At 40.9% G+C, this 24117-nt stretch overlaps 1 protein-coding gene across 1 annotated transcript in view; it reads left to right on the top strand.

The window, feature by feature from the left end:
* Nucleotides 1-18849, top strand: part of glceb (glucuronic acid epimerase b) — a 59315-nt gene extending 40466 nt beyond the window's left edge. Inside the window, exons 4-6 of the mRNA XM_019275841.2 lie at nt 4696-4941; nt 12239-12531; nt 13356-18849. Of these exons, the coding sequence (XP_019131386.1) occupies nt 4696-4941; nt 12239-12531; nt 13356-14087 (1271 nt within the window). The 3' untranslated portion in view covers nt 14088-18849. The remainder of the gene's footprint in view (nt 1-4695; nt 4942-12238; nt 12532-13355) is intronic.
* The last annotated feature ends 5268 nt before the right edge of the window (nt 18850-24117 follow it).

Raw genomic sequence — 24117 nt, 5'->3', positions numbered from 1 at the left:
AGTGGAGGCTTAAACTGAGATCAGACTTTTCCTTATTGAGCCTCCAGGAGCCAAAAAAGAAACAACAAAATTTGAGAATAATGAAGTTCCTGCAGCCTGGGTAGTATAATTAGTGGAAGTAGTTAATCCTCTCTCTAACAACACCCTCTTAAATCATGAACTGTCTCGTTTTTTGTGTCTCCGGCTTTTTTTTTCTTTCTTCAGTCGTTTCATCTTCACTCTCGTTCCACCACCATCACTTAGACATAAAACAGGCCTCATTTCTTTTTACGGGCGTGATAAAATATACTCTCTGTTACAATGTCGGCACGACCACATACATGATCTCTCTTAACCCAACACCTGTGCACACCACCTGCTGACCAAGATGGATACAGAGCTTTTTAGTGGAGACAAAGAGGTGGACTTGGATGAATAGTCTTTGAATAGAATCCAGGACACTGTTGCAAACCGTGGTTTACAGCCAGGTTACAGTGACTCCAAACCACAAATTAATTTAAATAGGCGGCATTTTGATCTGGGTTATTTAAAGAAATTAAATAAAATTGTGGTCTGGACTGTTCATACAGGTCCTTTTCAGTACGTGTGGTTTTGCATATATACCCTCGTTCTGCTGCTGGGTTACAGCCAGCTGCTGCAGCTGTGTTCTGTGAATCACTTGGTAGCAGAAGGTGGTATATCCAGCTAAATATATATTACCCATATATTACCCATCAGATTATATAGTATTTATAAGTGTTTCATGATGTACCCAGATGGAAAACCCAGCTGTAATTCAGATTTGAAGGCGACATTAAGGTATTTTGGCCACTAGAAGGCGGAAAAAACCTCCCAGAAACACATCCCTGATAGACCATTTGTCAAGATTTTATGCCAATTCCCACTTTACTTACACTTACAGCAGACACAGAGCAATATCCCACTGACATCACATTACTGAACTACCTGCCTGTTAGCTGTCCTGCCTCTTCTGCCTCCTGGATAATCTAATAATCCTGATCGAAATGAGTGAGTCATCGGACCTGAGGTGGGCCAAATGACACAAGGGTGCTCAAACAAAACATCCGTAATAGCTTTAACTAATAACTTTAAGCCTTAATATAATCTAAACAGGTGAGTTTTATAAATATTTAGACTCAGTACAGTTGTCATGAACAGGGAAAATTAGCTACAGAGACCAAAACTGTTTTTTTGTACCAGGCTGTAAACATGTTTATTTCTGCTGTGAAGTTGGACATTTGAACATGGGGACTGACTCATTCTGTAGCCAGCCTCAAGTGGCCATTTGAGGAACTGCAGTTTTTGGCACTTCACTTCACAGTCCCGACCAACTCCAGAGAAAAGTATGTTGACCTTTATCCACTCGTTCACTTTGGTTATTCACAGTGAGATTGTCTGAACTTGTTTGCTCTTGTCTATTTAAAGGAGGCTAAAAGCTACAAAGACCTACCAGAAAACATGGTACAACAATATGATGCTGGAGCACTTCTGCTGCTTTATTAACTTCAGTAGGCTTAGAGTCTACAGTAACAAGCAGAAGACTTAGTTTTCCATATTTCTAGAAAAGTCCGCTCTCTGGAGGAAAAATATGTGGAGGCTTAACAGTCAATTCCACATGGATTACTTAGTGTTATTCAGTGAGTAGCACAGTGTTAGGATTTTGACAGTCATTTGACTTACGTTGTCAAGGGAGATGCCAGTAACAAGACAAGCATGAAGCAAAGTCTGGCAGGGGATTGGAAAGTGTGTTTGTGTGTGGATGCACAAGTGTGTGTGTGTATTTCTGTTTTTATGCTCTTTTATGAACGCATTAATCAAATGAATCAGGTCTGACTTACTACTTAAACGTGGCATTGGTTCCCTTTTTAAAAAAATAAACATTAAAACAAGGCATGAATTCATCCCCCCATTACTAATGGCATCAAACTGAAGAAAATACATATTTCAGATGAATTTCTTGGAAATGTTTGCCATGATCCAGCCTTTACATGCTGGTTGTTGCTAACCATGATTACAGTCGTGCATGCACACCAGACTATGGCTAGAACAGTTATACATTTTGATGGTTTGATTATAGTCTAAGGAAAATTTATTTTACCTTTGAAGGGATGACATGCTGTTTTTGGTGAGCATTAATTTTTTAAACGGTACAATGCTTTTTTTCCTGCTCGGTTTACGTTGCATTAAAAGCCCAACTCTTAACTCACCACTACATCATTGATTAAGTGACAGAAACACTCACACAGTAGCTGAGCCTTTACCGTGACATTTTAAACCACTTTAAACCAGGAAAATCGGGTTATTCTAAGCATCGCAACACCAGACCTGCGCTGTCTGTTCATTTTATCTGAAATTGACAAATAATAGCTTTTAATTACTCATAATTTAGTCGAGCACTTTGCTGTTTCTTTGTGAATTGGAGTGAATCTTTGTGAATTGGAAATGGTGTGATTGCCACTCCGAAAGTTGAGCAGCTGTGATTGTTTTTCTGTGATGAATTTAGTCTTATAGTTCTTCAGAATAGTGTACATACAGGCCATGGAAAGGGAAGAGTCCTCTGTGTGGTGCAGAAGTAAAGATCCACCCGTCCATCACTTCGGGAACCTGGGTTCAGTCCTCAGCGATAAAGCTCTCAACCGCCGTGGTTGGGCCAGTCACTGAATACAAATCGAGGATGAGACGTCGGTATGGGATCATGTCCTCATCGCTGCATCGACTCCTACTGTAGGGGTTGTTTGGGAGTTCAGGGCACAGTGTGGATCAGGGGTGGATGGGGGGTTTTGTTGAAGCTCCTCATTCACCAGTGAAAAGCTGCTTTATGTTTTAACCACAGGTAGATGTTAGACGAAAATTTAGTAAGATAATTTCTAAGAATGTTTCTGTTTAACTACTGATGTATAATCAATACATATATTGCCAGTAAGAACTGAAAGGCTCATGGCATAATTTGTAAGTTGCTCTACTCTGCATGACCAGTGTGTATTAGTATGCGTATTTAGTTTCACAGCTAAATGTTAATTTGCTGAAATTTGAACTGCTCATTTCCTTTTTGTTTTGTAAAGAGCTGCATTTAACGTATGAAGGCGTTCATCTAAATAAACATAATTATTATGATTATCAACATTAGACACAGGCATTAAAACGCTGTATGGTCTCCAAACAGTCTAATGAGAGAGCAGAGGTCTGAGCTGGAATGAAAGCTCATTTACACGTTTGTGTTTTCTGACTGAGTTGTGGTCAACAACTAGAGTCATACAACGAAGAACAGCAGGAGTTTTTTGTGCAACTCTTGAAAACACAAATGGCAATAAGGCAGTGATCAGCTGTGTATGCAGTACTGATTAGTTTGAAAGAAGGAGGCACGTTATCACCCGGCCCTCATCTGACTATATTATGTTCTTCTCAGAAGGATGGGGTTTGGGTTGCACGTGTGCTCTCTCTGTCACAAGGTCTTTAAGTGAACTATCTGTTAATCAGAGTGATTCTCCTGCCTGAGCTATTTCTGGCTGCGTGAACAGGGAAGCTCGCCTGCAGTGAAATGCAGTAGCTAAGCTTGAATTTCATCACACTGTGCCGTCATTTACCATAACTGGGGGGTTGTTGTTGTTGTTTTGTTTTTGTTTTTTCAACCTTCTTCCGCTTCATTTCATTTATTTCAAGTTCAGTGCAAATAACATTTTATAAATGATTTTTAAAAATGAATGAATGACTGAATGAATTAGAAACAAACTATAAAAAGAAAAGGGAGGTTCATGTTGTTTAAAAACTCAATAAAATTGATCTGGAGTCTCCAAAAATAATGACAATGACTGTAAGTCTGCAACTTTAGTCAGTTATATAAAAATTCAGACTCAGTACAGTTGTCATGAACGGTGAAATTATCTACAGAGACCAAAACTGTTTTCTGTACCAGGCTGTAATTTTTTTTTTGTGCTGTGAAGTTGGACATTTTAACATGGGGACTTATGGAGACTGACTCGTTCTGTAGCCAGCCTCAAGTGGACATTTGAGGAACTGTAGTTCCACATTGGCTTCACTTCACAGGCATGGAGGTTGCCACTTGAAATTTGTCAGCAGAACCACAAAGTATAAACCTGAGTTTCTCTATTTTTAAGTGCTGGATGACATCTCCTAACTACAAAATATAACCGGGAGCCTGTGGGTTCTTTCTAGTATCAATTATCTTGCGTACTAATAACATTTTAAAACATTATTGCAATCCTGTAATTAGCTCCTAGAAGAGGACAGTCCTCTCCCAGGATGCCGAATATGGTAATTATAAAGGCGCAGTCACTATTTTCTGTTGTGTTCTGTGTCCGTGTTTACAAAATAGTCCCAGATTTACTTAGTTATTGCCATAGTCTGTCTCATGCAGTTACTTGAAGGTTTTAAAATTTGAATGTGTCGTGTCAATAATTCATTTTGGACCAGTTTTATCAATATGTCCGTGTTTAGGAACTCAGTCTGACACCGCACTTAACAGATTCAGTCTATCCTCAAGCCATAAAAAAAAGCTGTTGTGACAAACTGCCATCTAAAAACGAATCTTTGCAAGCTTGCTAGCTTAAAAGAAAAAAAACAAGATGATTATGTAAGCACAAGTATTTCAACACTATAAAAGTAACAACCAGAAAAGAACCAACAGAAGCACCACTGTCCTCATCCCCCTTCTCTGCCTCCCTCTTTTCCACCCAGGTGTGCCCCTGTCCACTCAGTGGGGACCTCAGGGCTACTTCTACGCCATCCAGATCGCTCAGTACGGCTTGAGCCATTACAGCAAAAACCTGACCGAGCGCCCTCCCCACGTCGAGGTCTACGACACAGCTGAGGAGAGAGACAGCCGGGCCAGCACAGCGCCCTGGAGTGTGCCGAAAGGTTGCAGTCTCAGCCGTGTCTACGACAAGACCAGAGCTACCTCCGTGCGTCAGTTCAGTGCTCCAGGTATGTAGAGCCTTCCGTGAGCCCAGATGGCCTCAGGGCAAGGAGCTTATCTCCCGTTAACTGTGGCTGTAGAAGGCTCGATATGCAGCTGCACCCTCAGGACAGGATGATAGTGTGTGGTTAGTCTCAGCCACAGTGCGAGAGTACTGGCAGACTGTGTTGGATGACAGGGGACCAACCACGTAATGACAGATTCCTAAAAAATTATGAAGATTTAAGAACCAGCAGGCAAAACATCACACGTTTCATCCTATTTCGTTCGCTTAGTCACTTTTCTGCTGTTAATGCATCATGAAAACCATTGCAGACGCAAATATCTCATCTCCATCATTTTCTACACCTTTTTTTTTTTTTTTTTTTATCAGTGGCTGAAAATGATAACTGCGGTCAAATGTTGTCAGCTGTTGCCAATTAACCTCAATTCTGTTTATTGGTCACAGGACAGAAAAAAGCTGCAGGCGGCTGTCAGGTTAGATTGCTCCTTGCAAACCTTCGCAGCCCATATGAGCTTTAATGCAATGTGGTAAACAACACAACAGAGTGGTCTGTCTCTTCAGAGAAAACAGTCCTAGTAGATGTGTTTTTTATTGTTTGTGGACAACAGTGGAGGTCAGGTTTTTACTACATAGGCTAAATCATTTTTTTTTTACAAACATTACAAAGAATATCACTAGATTATTCCTTCGACCTTATCATATTAATCATATTTATATTCTAAGCAAACTAGCTCTGGGTCGGGTTTTGCAGATTCAGAGCTCATCTGTGAGGTGTCACGGCCGCAACACTATTTTAGTCCGTTCTCCACTCGACTTCGAACCCCACCAGGAGTGTTTCAGAAGCATTTTGCCCATCATTGGTTTATCTGCTTCTAAATATGTAAATATATTATTATAAGTTTTATTTTGCTAACCGACTGGATTCTTTATGCCCTTTCGGTGTCTCAGCTCGAGCTGCTGTTTGCAGATTGAGTCAGGCTGCTCACGGTGTCCATTAAAACTAGAATAGCCGCATATTCTTGGACCACGACGCTTCCGGCTGGGTTTGAAACACTGACTAGAACGGCCGCGATCAGCTCCAGCAACCGCAGCACACACATCACTGATAAACTTATTGTAATGGACCTCTGATGAGTCAGACATCACAAAACTGAAAGTTTTTTTTTTAATTTTTTTATCGTTATTGTTTTGCAGTGATTTAGTGAGATTTGAACATTTCAGTGAGAAGTTTAAAAATCTTTCCAAACTGATGAATCATCGCCATATTATCTGCTAACTTTCCATCAGTGCATAGTTAATAGGCCTTCAGGAAATGGAGGTCCTTTTCATAAAACTGACTGTCCTTGGTGCTGTTTCTTCTTCACACTCTAGTTTAATTCACCTCACTCGCTTTGTATCCAGGCCTCATGTGGTTCTGATGGAAATCTATGAAAATTTTAGTGAAGACTAGTAGCCATTTGTTGCGTGCAGCCTTGTCCCTCATGCATCTAAAATTGATCTATAAAGAGGGAAAATATGAAAGAACAAACTGTCTCCATTTTTATCGTCCTTTTCATTATTCCACAAACAAAGTTGTTTCTAAGGCTGCAGTGTGTGTTGGGGAACGATGGAGTCTGATTCAGATACGATTTCAAACGAGTGAATTTTTCAAATCATAAGAGCCAGTTAAAGTTTTACACTGTAGGCCTCGGCTTTACCGGCTAGAATAACAACTGCCTCTGGCAAATTTACTCAGCTGTTTTCAATTAGTGTTAATTCTGTGATTTGGCAAAAGAAAAATGTTGGCTGTCGTCTGGTTGAATATTCTCACTCTCGACATGCTGGTGTCTATGGATGTACGCTTCGCCAAAGATGGCTTTGTGGAATAAAAAAACATTACTCTGTGTTATTTTGATATTTGAACAAATAGGAAGTGAGGACTGGGCTTTGTCTTTTTGCCATTCATAAAAGAGACAATTCTTTTCCACATTTCAGCAATGTAATGCAACTATTTTACCTTTTAAAATAACCTCTTCAAAATCATTTTGATGGCACACTGACTTGTAACGGGAAGAATGGTGTTTCTGTCGTTCACACTCCCCCGGCGACTCAGATGTCCTGTGAGAAGTGCATATAACTGACTTACCAAGTTTTTATAATGAACAGGTGTCTTTATTTGTGACTAAAGTAACCACTAACTGCTGCCCACTACCTAGCAGCTTATTTAGCCATTCCCAGACTTGGAATTCGGAGCACCGGGGGAGTGTTGATGTTCACACCAGTCACACAGGAGGTTTGAAAGTTTGGGGAAATGCTACACCAGACTGAAGCCAGGCAATGGGACTGGGCTAAGAGAGGATGTTGACAGAGGAAGCTATAAATGAAAATAAATATAGAGTGTCAGGCTGCCGGACAAGAAAATCTCCGACTGGCTTTTAGTTGTCGGAGAGAACTTGATGAAACAAAAGGCTGGGAGACCAATGCCGAGTTGGGCTTCTTGCTGTTGGATGATGCTCGGCTGTTTTAGCAAACATTCAGCTGTTCATATTTACGACAGTGTTGTAAGTGAACTACAGTCTAAAACTGTAGAGATACCTTTTTTATACCCACACATGCATAATTCTGCTTTAACAATCTGGATGACTGCCTCACTTCAGTTAAATTCAGCCTAGCTAGAATGTTGCTCAGTTAATTGATGTCTGGTGAACAGAGTTGTTGGAATCTGGGGAGCCAATCCCAGCTGCTATTGGGCAAGAGGCTTTATTTAGAGTCATTAACCTGCATGTCTTTGGGCTGTGGAAGGAAATCAGAGTATCTGGACAGAAACAAGCAAACACGGAGAGAAGATGCAAACCCATCCCGCTGGGGATTCGAACCAGGAACATTTTTGCTGTAAAAATCTTAAAATATCTTAAAGTTTACTAAACTGATTAGGTACGACTAATTTAACTGAACCCTGGAGGACGCCAACAACAAGAAACAGCAATATTTTATGACTGAATGGAGAAAACAAGTTTGTAATAATTTCTGGGATATCTTGGTTGGTACCATGTGGACCGCAGAAGAAATGCGGTGCTCCGAGTGGTCTAAATATCTAAACTATAAATAAAATCTGACTATTTATTACAATAGAGTTTGGAAATGTGGCCTAGTTTTACAGCTGTAAAATGACCAAGTCCATGAGATAGTTGGCAGAGTTATTTTTGGATTCAGGAGAAGTCAAAATCTTTTACCCAGTGCTGACTGTGAGCTGTCTGTTATTCTGCTTTGATCTCCTGCTGATATTTCCAGGACACCCTCTCTCCCTGTCCTCCATCGAGCTGCTGCCTCTACTGTAATTTTCACCTCCTCCTAATTCCTCCAATTTCAGCCTCTCATCATCAACAATTTCTTTTCATTCCAGCGCTCCGCTCTCTCTCCTCCTCGCTCACCTTGCCTTACGGCTTAAGCTCACCATCATAGCTCTCGCTTTCCTTGACATCATCGTGTTTTCATCATCGCTCCTCAGCCCTCCCTCGGCAGTCTTCGCTCTCCATTAATCTTCCTCGTCGATCCTCAGATTTCAGTCAGTTTTCCACCTCCATTTACTCATTTCCACCCACTTATCACCCCCCTCAGCCCTCTTGTGCTTCCTAAACGTTCGCAATCATATAACCTCTAACCATTTTAACGCCTCATTCTGCTCCCTCATCAAAACTTTTCCTCTGCTGTCACTTTCTCTTTCTGTCTGTGCCTCCTTCCACTTCTTCCTCCTACTCCCTTTCTTTCGGTTCGGGTCCCCCCCCCCTTACTGTATCTAGGGCACCGGTGTGGAACAGCCACTAAAATGTTCTGACAAGTGGATCAATCCACTGTCCCCTGATAATAACCTACCATCTACCATCTGCACATTCCTGCACGAACACTGTCCACCGCTGAGCACCTTTATGTTCCCAAATCCCCTCGTGGTCAGTTCATAGTTCAGAAAATGTAGTTTGCACAAACCGGACTCTGCCAGGACAAGCGAGGCAATCTGTGTGTGGAGATAGTGTGGCGTAACAGCTGTCACCAGCTACAGTGCCTTTAAAAAGTATTCAACAACCTTGGAAGTTTTTATTGTCCAGTGTGTAGGATTTACCGGCAGCTAGCGGCTGACTTGCGACCCCCTCCACTTCCCTCATGTTCTAAGTGTGAAGGAGAAACTATGGTGGCCACGAAACGTGTGAAAATTGCAAAACGCCCTATCTAGAGCTGAGTCCGTGGGTGATGACCCGCAGCTTCTGTAGATATAAAAGTCTCATTCTAAAGTCTAAGCTAATGTAAAATCTACACTAATGAAAACACAGTGCAGCAGGTGTTGTTGTTTTGTACTCCGTTCCTTCAGCTGCTCCTTTTGTCAGAAACAGAAGAGTAAAAGTGTTTGGGTTTTTTTTTTACCACACAGTCGAAACCATGATCTGATTTCATGCGGTGCGTAGTGCGAGTAGTTTTCTACATAACAGCAGTGCGCATTAAAGGAGGAGTTGAAGGTATGCAGTCTGTTGTTGCCTGAGACTCTCATCTAACATTTCACTGTGACTGCTGCTTCTCGCTTGTAAAAATTCTAAAAATGATCTGCTGGAGAAAAATGCCAAAACTGGCCATAGTCTCCTTCTGTAGACGTATTTTTGATGAACGATCAGGGACGTCGCTAGCCACTGTGACAAATACACTTCATCTCCTGTGAGTGCTTCAGAATACAAACCCTGTATTTGACCAGCTGTGATGAAGCAGCTGTAGGTTACATTTGCATTAGCAGTGACTTCATACAGCTCTATAACAGTAAATAGTGAGCCTGATATCAAAAACTGTGAATGGTGGCCTCTATGACGAGATTAGTATGCCGACCAATAGTGGTATCAAAAGTGAAAACGGATATCTTGTGGCTGAGTCAGAGAAACGATCTGAATTGAATCAAGAATTTGTGGGTGAACTTGGAAAAAGGTGTGTTCACTCACAGTCTCTCTGCAACCTGACAGAGCTCGAGCAGCAAGAATAATGAAGATACAAACCCACCCGCACAGTCTCAAGGCTGTAAATGCTGCTCAAGGAGCTGAACATTTTGAAGAGATGAATACTTGATGCAAACTGATGATGTATTTTGTGTTTTATAACCATTGTGAATTTAGATCACTTTGAACATTCAATAGAGTTAAAATGTCAAATAAATCTACTTTGATAACAAGTTTAAGCCCTCCAAGTCCCCTGAAAAAACAGTAAAATACAGGTTGTATTATACAGAGAAACATTAGGTTTAAAATGGGAAGTTAAAGGGCAACGAGAATGCCAAGTTTTCAGCTTTCATCAGCCTTAAACAAACACTATAATTAGGTATACTTTATTGTTAATACATCTGTCTTTTTAGAGGTGAGAGGTTTTTTTTGTGTGTGTAATTGTGTATTTTTCTACGATGGTTTTAATTATTTCACTTGAGTGAAAGATGGTGAATACTTCTTCTACCACTGACTTACACGGCATGGATTCATTTATTCTGTTATGTTCCCTCTGTAGCGAGACCCTGTGCTGTACCCACATGTACCCACCGACATTTAATCAGTTGGCTAAAAAGCTGAATAAGTCTTGGTGTTACTGCCCAAAATCGAGCGTCATTTCATTTCAGTCATTTTTCACATCTAAATGATGAAGATTCAATGGTTTTGGATTGTCGGTTGTGGAATACACTTCATTTTGTGTATTTCTTTGTCATATACGATAGTACATTTAATTTATTTAACTTTTGGAACGTTAAAAGCATAAAATAAACTATTTTAGTTTGTCCCTGTGAATTCTAACATAGGGCTGAATGTACCGGAGCATTCACATGAATAACCACACATTCCCTGACTGTTGTCTCGTCACTTGGATCTTACACACCGACTGTACAAGTGTTTTCAAGTCTTTCGTTTAACATGCCTACTCATGTATAATACAAGCACGGTTTTCTGCTGACATATTTCTTGCTGCATGTCATCTCTGTCTCCTGCCTTATTGCTAAACAGCAAAGCAGAGGAGGTGGAATCTCGTCTATATTCCCTTCCCATCCTTTATTGATGCCAGAGTAATCACAGGGCCAGAGTACAAATCCACTTACTCTCTGCATTGCCTTAAGTAATGGATTTATGAGTGCATTAAAGAGCCGTAGTCATCCAGAGGCCCCTGCCAGACTGGCTCTCTCCTTCATTCTCCTCCTGATCGACTGCCTTTGTGTCTCAGACGGCCTCGCCTGCCTCTGCTTTCTCAGCTCGTGACATGTGAGATCTCTCCGTCTCTGATTCTCAATTGTCTTCTCGCTATTGGCTCATTTTCACTCTCTCCGGTCTCTGGCTGGCTTTAAGGGCACTTGTGTGACCTATCATTCCATTACCTTTCTTCTTCTTGACTCCTACACTCTTCCCTCTCTTCTCATCCTTTGGGAAACCTTGATGAGAAAAGGTTTTTCTGGGTATTTATTTATTTTTTGCTGTGCAGACCAAGTAACAAGGCCAAAGGAGAGATCATTCCAGAAGCTGTTAGAGCTTTAGGGGGTTGAAATGAATTCAGAACAACAACTGAAGCGCCTTGCACAGAGTTGGTATATTGTATGAGGAGCGGTGGCATTGTGGAAACCGAATATCAGCCGAGTTTGTATCTCTGATGTGCTTTGTCTGGGAGAGATGTGGGGATGCAAAAAAAAAAAAAAAAGTTGCAGCAGTGCTTCAACTTCTTACACGCTCTTGTTCCATCTTCCTACCACCCTGTTCTCTTCCTCCCTTCTTCCCTCCTCCTAATTAAGCTCAGTGTGCAGTGACACATCTGTACAGTACATCCCATGAGAAGCTTGTCCCTGTGTTTGTATTTGAGACTCTGTCTCTCTCTCTCTCTCACACACATACACACAGATAGGCACTTTACAGAGGTAATAACAAGATCCTTGGTTATAAAGAGTTTTGTGGTTTTGACGGCAGAATTCCTCTAAAGCAATCTGACAGTTATTGATCATTTGAAAATGTGACTATCGAGTGAATCTTTGGGAACATGAGGGGGAAGAAAACGAGCTATCACACAACCACGCTATCAAAGGAGAGTCTATTAAAGGAGACGGACATACTGGAAATGGCTTCCAGTCATTCGGCTAAAAATAGTTCATTGTCATCTGATAATAGACTGAAGTTCTTAAAATCAGTCAAATGAGGTTAGTCGTTTTTTTCTGACCAAATGCACTTGCAAAGAAAGCTTCTTTTCTCCTGAAACTTTGCCCCGTTATTCACATTTCTAACACTCTCCCCACCATTTATCTGCCGCACCCACCCTCCTCACCACCACAGAGTCCTCCGAAGGCGCGTCCCTCCAGCTGGGTAACTCCAAAGACTTCATCCTCAGCCTGGACGTCAAGTTTATCTCCAACGGCAGTGTGTCTGTGATCCTGGAAACCACAGAGAAGGGCCCACCCTTCACCATCCACTACGTGACCAGCACGCAGCTCATCGCCTTCAAAGACCGCGAGATCACGTACGGTATCGGTTCACGGACCGCCTGGAGCACTCTGACCCGAGACCTGCTCACCGACCTCAGGAAGGGCGTCGGCCTGTCCAACACAAAGGCAGTGAAGGCCACAAAGGTTGGTTTGATTCTGAAAGTAGCTCTGATAAAACATGTGCTCTTGTGCTGATAAATAAATCATTGAAAGGTTTTATAAGCTGAGCAGTTCCTCGTTTCAGCTTCTCAAATGTGAGGCTTCTTCGTCGTGCAGTAAAATGACTATTTTTAGATTTCACACAAAAGTTATTGGAACACCTTAGTCTGATAGACATTTTTCATTAGTTTCTGACATTTCATAGACAAAACCATTCATCAGTTAATCAAGAAAATAATGAGCGGTTTAATTAATAATTAAAACAATCATTAGTCGCCGTCGTAAACTGGATCATACCTAATTAATCAAAGTTGATTTCCCATCCGAAAGCTGCATTTCAGTGGTATGAACAAAGCTAATAACATGATGAATATTACAGGATTAACAGGTTTATGTAAATGTGTGAATGTAAATTCAATGTAGATGTACAGTTTTGTAAAATTGTACCTTAAAGGACCGGTGTGTCAGATTTAGTGGCATCTAGTGGTGTAGTTGGGGATTGCAACCCCCTCGTTACACCCTCTCTTTGCTAACTCGAAAGAGAAACTACAGTAGCTGCAAAACGTGCAAAAACAAACAAGTATCAATAGCCAGTGTTTAGTTTGTCTGTTCTGGGGCTACTAAGGTAACAAACACATAATAATTTTTATTTTTAGATGATTGTTACACACACTGGACCTGGAAAATATATTTCGTCATTAAGAATTTTGAACCAGGTTATCTCAATATTGTAACATTCTCTAAATGACTCTAGATGACTCTAGATGACTCTAAATTTTGTCTGCCTTTGCCTCTGATGTCCTCCTCAGATCATGCCCAGACGGGTAGTGCGACTCGTCCTTCACGGACGTGGCTTTGTTGACAATGTTACTATCTCCACCACCGCCCACATGGCCGCCTTCTTTGCCGCCAGCGACTGGCTGGTTCGCAACCAGGACGAGCGAGGCGGCTGGCCCATCATGGTCACGCGCAAACTGGGTGAAGGCTTCCGGCCTCTGGAGCCCGGCTGGTACTCGGCCATGGCTCAGGGCCAGGCCATGTCCACCCTGGTGAGAGCCTACCTCCTCACCAAGGACCAGGCTTACCTCAACGCTGCCCTAAAGGCAGTAGGACCCTACAAGGTGCCTTCAGCGCAGCACGGGGTCAAAGCTGTGTTCATGAACAAATACGACTGGTATGAAGAATACCCCACCACACCCAGCTCCTTTGTCCTCAACGGCTTCATCTACTCCCTGCTGGGACTCTTTGACTTGACTGAGACAGCCGGAGAGAAGCTTGGCAGGGAGGCTGGGCAGCTGTTCAGCCGCGGCATGGAGTCGCTGAAGGCAATGCTGCCCCTCTTTGACACGGGGTCTGGGAGCATCTATGACCTACGTCACTTCATGTTGGGCACCGCACCCAACCTGGCACGCTGGGACTATCACACCACGCACATTAACCAGCTACAGCTGGTGGCATCCATAGACAACTCTCCCATATTCAAGGATGTGGTCAAGCGCTGGAAAAACTACTTAAAAGGGATCCGTGCCAAGCACAACTAGACAAACAGCAACCCACGTATACAATACAGCTGAGATGATGACTGAAAGGTTGAATGGACTGTAGACTGAATGTGAGGAGGATGCTCACTGTGCGCGTCCCAGTTTCGGTTGAGGTTTATAATCTAAAGAATGAGTTTATTCAGCTGCAGCTCTCAGCATTAAACGTTTCTCATGTGCTCTGTTGCAGGATTTATATTTTCTGCAACACTGACTGTAGCTCTCCTCCACTGTTTTTCTTTTTCTTGAGCTAGTGTTTGTAATTATGCACAGACCTAGTTTCAGAGTGTGTGTTCAGGAAGTGTGTATGAGTGTGTGTGTGTGTGTGTGTGTGTGTGTGTGTGTGTTGTTTAAAAGTTACAATATATGATGTTAGAGAGTTAAATTGACAAACTGAATCACAGATTTCTTTAATGCATCCAACACACGTCTCTTCTCCAGTTGTATTTTTTTAGCCAGACTTAGAAAGTTTATTAAAATCAAATAAACTGTAAAAAATAAAATAAAAATCTAAATATATTATAAATTATTTTGAGGAGAATGTTGCCAAAAAAATAATTATATCAATATAAAATACAATATAAACATTCTGCATTTGTTTATCCCACAACCCTCAAAAGTTTTTAATCAATCAGTTCAAATCAGTTAAATGATCAATGTTTCTACTTCCTTTCTGAACACAGTTAAACAGTCACAGATATTTTCTATTTGTTATGTATTTAGTGAGCTCTTTTATTTTCCTTTTAGTCATTAAGTCAACGATTAGGTGTCTGTCAAGCTGCTCGAAACGAAGCTCAGAGGAATAAAATGCCTCATACCACTATGTTTGATTTCCGATGGTTAAACCGGCTCCGCTCCCAGGAGATCTCCGTCGCTTCCTACCCACAAATCCACTGTGCTTAGCCGAGATCTTGAAGGTTGCCTGCATGACTTCGTCTCAGGTCATGTGACTTACACTGGGCTCAGGTTGTGTTTCTGTTGAGACTGCGGGTAGCACACTGCCACATTCCCTGAGATAAACCAATCAGGACAGGAACTTTCTTTAAAATTCATTAATAAATCCATTCTGACGAGTCCTCAGCGCTGAAGCTTCTGCAATGCCGGTATCTTTATGTGATGACAAACTGTGCTACCATTTTTAGCTGTAACCAAAACCCACTAAACTCTCAGTTGGTCACATAGTCGTCGTCGTCGTCATAGTCACTATCGCTTTGTGCTTCTCATTCGCACAGTTTGGTTAAAGATGGAATACAGCTGAGATTTAGAGTCTGATATATTTAACTCTTGCATGGGTGTTTTTTTCTTCAGGTTAAGGGAACATTCAGACAGAATCTGGCACTCCAGTGTGTCTGTTTGTGCTGGAAATAACGTTTATTCTGCCGATTAACCGGCTTTATCGATGCAAACCCTCACTCACTGTCATTCACTGGCTATGTCCCTTGACCAGTGCTAGTTGGCTCCCTCTCTCTTAAACCATTGGACATAACCAACCAAATTGAACTTATTGTACTTGGTAAATTTTGAGCCAGACACAGATTTGAAAGCTGTGTACATGAAATAAACAAAGTCACAACAAAACAGGTAGAGTATCAAAGTTTAGTCTCAGTTTCAGAGACTGGGAGGTTTCAGTCTGAGCGTCTGATTGGCAGCTGCTTTCCTAAAACGCAGCTCAAGATATAATAGCTTTTATTAAACCGTGGCCCCGGTGCTTCGTCGCAAAGGTTTATACTGTGGAAAACATAAAATATTATAAGTGCAACATCAGGCTGCTGCTGTTTTTCCAAAAGTTGGATACAGCTCAGTTTCTCAGCCACAGGTTGCACTATCCCCACTCAGATAAATGGAAAAATCTATCAATAACTTCTTTTCTTTCTTTTTTTTTACTTTTCTGACTGGGAACTAAAGGTGTAAATGACTCTGATACATTCAAATTGATTCATGTGCACTGTGTCTGAATAATAAAATAAATATAAATAGAAAATCCACCTAAAGCTTCATGCAGATCAGTCTAAATTAGTCCCAGCAGTCATTTTAAGCTCCCTTCAGCTCATTAGAAATGTGCACAGGACACACTGGCAGTGACTTTGAACTGATACTCAGATGAATCCCCCTCACTGTCATTGTCTTTGTCTGTTTACGTACTTTGGTTTGAACTCCAGCACTATTAATCGTAGCTACGTTTCCATGCCATCCTTTTGACCTTTTTCTAAATGGTTGTTTACTTGGAAACTTATCTGAAAAGCTCTTCGTGTACGGCTCAAACTTCCAGATGATAATTGCAACATGTAGGTGGTGTCGATGTATGTGTTGTGTATTTGAGCAGATAGACGTGTGGGCAGCAAATGCACAGCTAGGTTCTCACTAACATGTCAATTTATAACATTTAAATAGACAATGCCAGGAGTGCTGAAGGTCAAGGTGAATTCTTGACAAACGTAACGAGGCTGTCAGTCCCAGCAGGCTCTCATTGCTCCTCTCAGATGTTGTGGTTGCATGAACTCTGCGTTTTTAATGTCAGCACTGCCCTGTTGACCGCTGTACAAGGAGAAACCGGGCTCGCCAAGACACTCACAGTTCACCCCAGCTAATAGGCTGGAGATCCTGCACACAATACAGTCGGTAGTCGGGGGATGAGTCAGCACTCGCAAAGAAAACAAAGTGGAGCCCTCAGCATTAATGAGGCTTTCATCGATCTACTTTAAAGATTATTAATGGGACGCAGGAGAATCAGGCTGGTTTGTTCTTCTGAAGGTGTTGATGGTGAATTTTTCTTTTAGTCATTTTCATAAAACTTTGAGAGGAAAACTTTCTTTTTTTTCTTCTCCTAGATGGGTCTGCTTCCAAACTGTGAGCTTTTAAGATGAAATCAAAACAAGTATGTGATTCATTTCGATGTAACGAAGAAAAAAAGAAAATCATGCTACTGAGAAAGTTTAAATGAATTCCTCTCGATGCATCGTCTCTAAACCACATCTGTAACTCGACTTCTTGTTTTCAGAACTAAGGGAGAATTTACAAGAGTATCGGGGCAGCTGTTGAGGAACATATTCTAATATATTTCAAGAAGAAAGTTGGAATATTTCAAGAATAAAGTCATGATTTTATGAAGAAAATGAAGTATTTTGCAAAGAAACTGTACTATACAGTAAATATAAATCATACATGCTGGATTGTACAGTTACTACGATTGCAGAAAGTGCTCAAACATGCATGTAATCTGATTATAATTTACACAGTTTACTCCTCAAATCAATCTTCCTCATGTAATACTGATGATTTATTCCAGTAGTCAGATTTTTTTTCTTGTCTTCTTTCTCAAAATATAATGACTTTTTCTAAACAGTGCCCATGATGCTCCGCTGTAGAGGTTTATACTGTGGATTTTTTTTCAGTTAGAAGATAAAATATTATCCCAGAGAAGAAGTATGAGTGCACTTTGATAATCCCAGTTTTTTTTTTAGTTTTTTTTGGATGCAGTGCTGTCCTCGCTTTGTTCATTTCCTGTTGGCATTTTCTTCCCGTGAATACTTGCATAATTCATACTTTGCCATTTCGACAGGACGAGTAGAAAATGCGTAGTTTTAAAGGGAACATTGAGGAATGGAAGTTTTTTGTGTCTGAGTTACTACAGTGTGTTCATTTTGTTTAAACCAAAGTCATTAATTCCAGTATATTTGAATTTGTATATTTTTGTGTAAAACCGATTTTTTTTTTTCATTTCATTCATTTAATGACGTCACAGAGAGATGCTGCCTTTTGAAAAATGCTAGTTTTTCAAATGTAGGTTGGAATAGATAATAGCAAAAATAAGATGTGTAAAATTTGCTTATTGTAAAAGGGGATGTGTGCAACTAGAGATTAGCATTTAGTCCGCTACTGTTGGGCCAATACATGCAAATTTTCCTTGAACGTTTTTTTTCTAGGTGTGTGTTCGCATCACTCATCATTTGTTGGAATCATTTACAGAGATGTTTTTTGCTAGATAGACAAAAGCACAAATGGCGTTTATTGTTGTCACATGATTTTGGGTTGTATTTTTTTTGGATTGCTTTGTTTTTTTCTTTTCAGGACAATGTGCAACACCTTTATTAAGGAAGCTGCTATTATTGTTCACTGTGTTACAGGTAATGACGACTTCTTTTTCCTCTTTTTTTTTTCAGTGGTATTTAGTTTTTTTTCATTTTTCCACTATTCATCAAAGACTACAACATATGACCACTGTGGTCAAATGTGATTTATGCAATAAAATGTTTACTGGGGTTGTGACACCACAGGAGACCCAGAGCGGTTGTACAGACTTTGCAATCAAAGCACAATGTGCAAATGCTACCATTTTTTTAGTCAAAGGAAGAGAGGTGTTTATATACAGAGTAAATCTTTGTGCTTTAAAAAATGTGCTTTTTAAAGGTGTAAAAAAAATAAATAAAAGCATTTTTCTTAAACGTTTGGTATAATCTCTTTGTCCGCACCTTATAATGAAGAGCTCCATACAGGTTTATCATCTTTCATGTCCATTATGGAGCTGATAAATTGATAAATTAACATGTATAGGTTTCCAGCTTTTCTTTGTCTTGTGTGATCAAAAACTGAATATCTTTGTGTTCTGGCTGACGAGTAATGTGAAGACGGCACCCTGGTTTACAGTTATACTGAAAATAATTGTTAATTTATTCCATTATATTTTTACCAAGCGGCAACCTCTGTGGCTGTAAAATGAAGCCTATGTAGAAGTGCCAAAAACGGCAATTCCCATGTTAAAACCTTCACAGCTGAAATAAACATGTTTACAGCCTGGTATAAAAAACAGTTTTGGTCTCTATAGCTAATTTCCCTGTTCATGATAACTGTACTGAGATTAAATTTCTATATAACTCACAGATTAAATTATATTATTATTAAGTTATGTATAGATTGATTTGATTGACAGGTGTGTGCTGTTACAGATGGCTTGTTTGAGCACCCAGCATCTCTTTGCTGATTTTTAGATTATGCGAGTCTGAATTTTTATAGAACTCACCTGTTCAAATTATGTTGAGGCTTAAAGTTATGAATAATTAACGGCGTGGCTGCTTTTTTTGACAGGTAGGTGCTGTTACAGATGGCATGTTTGGGCACTCGGGCGTCATTCAGTCCGCCTCAGGTCCACCGATGATCCATGTCTATGATTTTTAGATTAGCCGGGAGATGGAAGAGACAGGACTGCCAACATGACGCCGGCCAGAGCCGCAGCTTCAAAACAGCTATTCACTAACACGTGGGTGATATCACAGATACACCAGCCATTCTTTATACTGTTATACTATATCCAGTGTTATACTATACAGTATGTATGTAATTACCCTGTTATTAGGTCTTAACCAAATTATTCACTCCGTCTTCGATACATGTTCTCTCTATGTCCAGAAATTAGAAGTATTTAAATAGGTCCCAGCACTTTGTTTTCATTCATTCAATTTTCATTGTCCTATCCAAATATTAGATTTATGTTCAGGGTATTTTGATACCTAAAATAATACATTTTGCTTCAACTGCTCGTGTCCATTGTTAAGCAGCTCTGACTCGTGTAGTAAAGAAACAGTCTGTTCATGCTGAACGTCGTCTCTCTGTGAAACTGCTGAGAGAAAAACAATCCTGATTAATAATTTATCCTAATTAGGCTATTCTGATCCAGTGAGAAGCACGGACACCTGAGAAGGACTGTATCTCCTGCCACCCGCTTGCATTTTTCATTACCTTCTGGCATTTATACAATCCAGCCATAATTTCTTCCTCACAGCCACACACAGTTCACCCCACGCATCTCATTCCTCCCCTTTCCTCCACGTTAATGATATTACTGTCCCTCCTGACAGTGAGTCTGTCTCCCAGTCCTGTAATTAGCCCAACATAAACCCGATAAGCTCGGTCTCCTCGTGGCCTCTGTGCAGGCCTCTTCTGCCTCCTCTGCTGCCGTTCGGGTGCCTTTTTGAGATCGGTCGTGATAACATTACAGTGAATCCTTGGTCGTCGGTTGTCCAGAAGCCACAGGCTTTATGGTGTCCATAAATTTACCCACTTGATGAAATTAACACTCCGTTGAACCCTGCGTTATTGGATTTGTTTGTGTGTTGTGTAGGGGGGGTCTCAGAGGAGGTGGGAAACTGGATGTGGAAGCATCCAGAGGAAAGGAAACAATGCACCTGCTGCACTTTTTATGAGTCCGCTTTGACAGTTTACTCCTGGAAGGTTTGAGATCTTTTCACCTCGACAAGTGACTTTCTTCCAAAGTTTTATCTTAATGCAATAGTTCGATATTTGTCTTGCTTTCTGGCAGTACGTTAAAGGTGAGAAAATCAATAGTGTTCTCATATCTGTCCATTAAATATACAGTTATGGCTACAGCAGATGTTCAGCTTGGCAAGAAAACTGGAAGGAGGGAATTTACCTGAATGTGACCACGAGTACAAGCACCTTTAAACATCACTACTTAACTCTATATCTCACTAGTTTGTTGCTGTAACCTCATGGTTGCCAGTTGCCAGATCAATCCTACACTACAGGATTCAAGGAATTGAATATAATATGTTAGCTGGTGAGATTTTAGGTGCAGGTAAGTAGATTTAGTTGGAATTGGACAGAGGTTGGCCAGCTGTTTACAGCCTTTATGCTAAGCTGAGGCCGTAGCTTCACGTTTAACAGACAGATATCAGAGTGGTATCGATCTTCTCATCTAACTCTGTCCTCTTTTTAGCAGCTGCCTCAGCAGTAAAGCTTTACTAAATCTTCAAAGAATCCATTTCTCTCCCGTTCCTCTGCCAAATCATTTTCAAACCCGAACTTCTTACCCTGTTTAATTTGTGCTACTGAGAGAGCAGTGTTATCAAATTCGGCTCATCCTCTCTTTGTAAATGAACACCAGCGACAGAGGTAAGACTATTACATGAAGTGAAATAAAATAAATCTCCAGTCTCAGTTTCCCAACCTGGTAATTGCTGTGTTTTTGCTCATTCATGAGCAGCTGGCACACTTCTTCTTCTTTTTTTTTTTTTTACATAGTAGAGAGGATAAAAGTCTTCACTGGTGCAATCACCAGCCGAGTCAGAGATGATGGCGGTGCTGGAAGAGAACAATGAGGAGACAGAGCAGCAGCAGGGCGTCGAGTAAATAGAAAAAAAATGATGTACGGGAGAGAGAAAGCCGGTGTGTGATGGGGTGGGGGGATGCTAGATTGAGTGAAGGAGAAAAGTCAGAAAATCAACTGAGAGAGATAAAAAAAAAAAAAAAGCGAGCGCCTTGGGGTCTAGCAACTATTAATAATGTATCAAGGGGCGTCTGCCACACATGCTCCTCATTTGGAGACACAAACTACACCTCATCAACCAAAACACCAGGGAGGCAACAACACTTTGAGCAGCTGCAGCACAGCAGCCTGCTTCACCCATCTGTCCCTCTGTAACCCGCAGTAATAACGAAGGAACTCAAGAGACAGACAGTGAGAACACCTGAAATTTTACTGTGTACATTTGCTGTCTTCTCTTATTTATGATAGGAATAAGAATATATATGCAGCGATGGAGTGCAACCGCATTTACTCAACTACAGCACCTAATTTCAGGTGGTGCTAGTTCAATTTTATGCTTCTTTGCACCTCTAATCTACTAGATTTAAGACAAAGATATTGTCCCTGATCAGCCATAATATTATGATCACATCCCTAATATTGTGTAGGTCCCCCTTTTGCCGCCAAAACAGCCCTGATCCATCGAGGCATGGACTCCACTAGACCTCTCAAGATGTGCTGTGGTATCGGACACCAAGACGTTGGCACCAGATCCTTTTAAGTCCTGTAAGTTTCAAGCTTCTTTGTCCAACACATCTCACAGATCGAGCATTGGATTCTTGAGAGATCTTGAGAAACACCTTGAACTCGTCATTGTGTTCCTCAAACCATTCCTGAACCATTATCCTGTATTTACCTGCCCAAAAGAGGCCACTGCAATCTGGGAATACTGTTTCTATGAAAGGGTGTACATGGTCTACAACAATACTTAGATAGCAGGACCGAAGATTTCCCAGCAGAACATTGCCCAAAGCATCACACTGCCTCCGCTGGCTTGCCTTCTTCCTATAATGTATCCTGGAGGATTCATCAGCACCTTCTACTATTGCTCCATGTTCCAGTTCTGACGCTAACATGCCCATTGTTGTTACTTTCAACAGTGGACAGTGGTCAGCATGAGCACCCTGACTGGACTGTGTTCTGACACCTTTGTCAGAACCAGCATTAACTTTTTTCAGCAATCTGAGCTACAGTTGCTCATCTGTTGGATCGGACCACACGGGCCAGTGTTCGCTCTGCAGTGCATCAATGAGCCATGCCTTTTCCATCATTATTGGATCTCAAAGATGTATAGCGAACTTTCCAAACTCTCATAACAGTGAAGTGGTTCAAATATAACCATGGGATCATTTGTGTTTATTCTCTAACTATGAAACACTGAACTCTTTATTTCACAATAAACTGATCAAAATACAAACATACATCATGATGGCAAATACTTTCTCAGATCTGTCTGCAAGACAACTAGCAAACAACTTTTAAAACTTTCGGTGCTCGGATCGATGAGGATGAACTGAGTTCATAGTGAAATACATTCAGTAGTTGGTATTAGTTACAGTATTTCCTAGGTAGTCAAACTTCCTTGCTTACTCTTCTCCGAGCATTCTCCTTTTTTGTCCTGTCTCTGTATAAATATGAAGTAGTATCATAGAGCTCTGCGTGTCCCAGTCGACGTTTGCACCTCTGCTTCAGCAGACAGGCTGAGAAGCCAGAGTGAAGATACTTTTAATACTTTTTAATCCCAAAAGCTTAAAAAATAAACTGAGCTCTCATCCCTCCTGCCGGTAAACGGCTCCAGATCAGAGCACAATCCAACGTGACTCCCGGTGTTTATTCCTCAAGAAGCTCCGTCTCTGCGCCTGATGTCTGCAGCTGTCAGTCAGCTAACAGCAGCTCTGTCCCTCTGCTCTGCCCCGGTACTCTATGTCTTCATCTTCATGTTGGCCTGAGGGCAGACTGAACACTACAGTGACACTACAGCACTTTCACCTCTCCAAGTGTAAGTGGTATTATGAGTAAGTAAGAGCCGAAGCTTGCTGCATAGCATGCACATTTCAGTACATATATCTGTAACATCATAGCCAAGCAGCAACCTCCGTGGCTGTGAAGTGAAGCCAATGCGGACGTGCCAAAAGGAACTGCAGTGGTGGAATAAGAAGTACAACATTCCCCTTTGAAATGTAGTGGAGGAAGTATAAAGTACTATAAATTAGATCCACCACTGCATAAGTGAAATGCATACATTTATTGTGTTTTCCAGTTAATCTTCTGAACCTTTCAGCCATCTGAAGTAAGCACAAACAAACTTCTTTCAGTATTAAAGAGAGCAATGTTTGCATCTGCAGCAACGACTCAATGAATGCTTAATGTGAGAAGTTGTGCTGATGTTACACAAACATTCAGGGTTTGCCACAGGAGGCTCAGTTTGGTTTGCATGTGAGAGAGAGGAGACCTGAAGCGAACTTGCTTTTTACTTTTTCTCATTAACAGTCTATAAAAGAAGCACGCAGTGCTCCAAAACTCTTCTCTCCCTGCAGTGATGCACTTTAATTTTCTCTGTGTTGTCTCCAAAAGATGTTGCTGTGTAGTCTGAGGTCACACTGAATGATAAATGAATTAATAAAAAAAAAACAAAGTCAAGATATGAAAAGGACAAAGAAAAGACAAACAAACTTCAAATCATGCTAAAAATAAAACTCATGAACGATAAAACCTCTCAGTGGTTTTGCACCTCATACATCTTCATAATCAGCCGCAGTACCTGTTCACGCCCAAACCTGTGTCGCTTCTGTTGGAAAGCACTGACACCCTGTGGTCAGATGGGATAGTACAAGTAACATCAGGTACTGTCACGTCACTCTCATCAGACACACACACACACACACACATTTTTTGTACTTTTGTATTGTATCTTTGTCTTATGCTTTTTTAATG

The sequence above is a fragment of the Larimichthys crocea genome, chromosome VIII (assembly GCF_000972845.2).
Source record: "Larimichthys crocea isolate SSNF chromosome VIII, L_crocea_2.0, whole genome shotgun sequence".
NCBI lineage: Eukaryota > Metazoa > Chordata > Actinopteri > Sciaenidae > Larimichthys > Larimichthys crocea.
The sequence above is the reverse complement of the archived record's forward strand: the minus strand, read 5'-3'. Positions and strand labels throughout refer to the sequence as shown.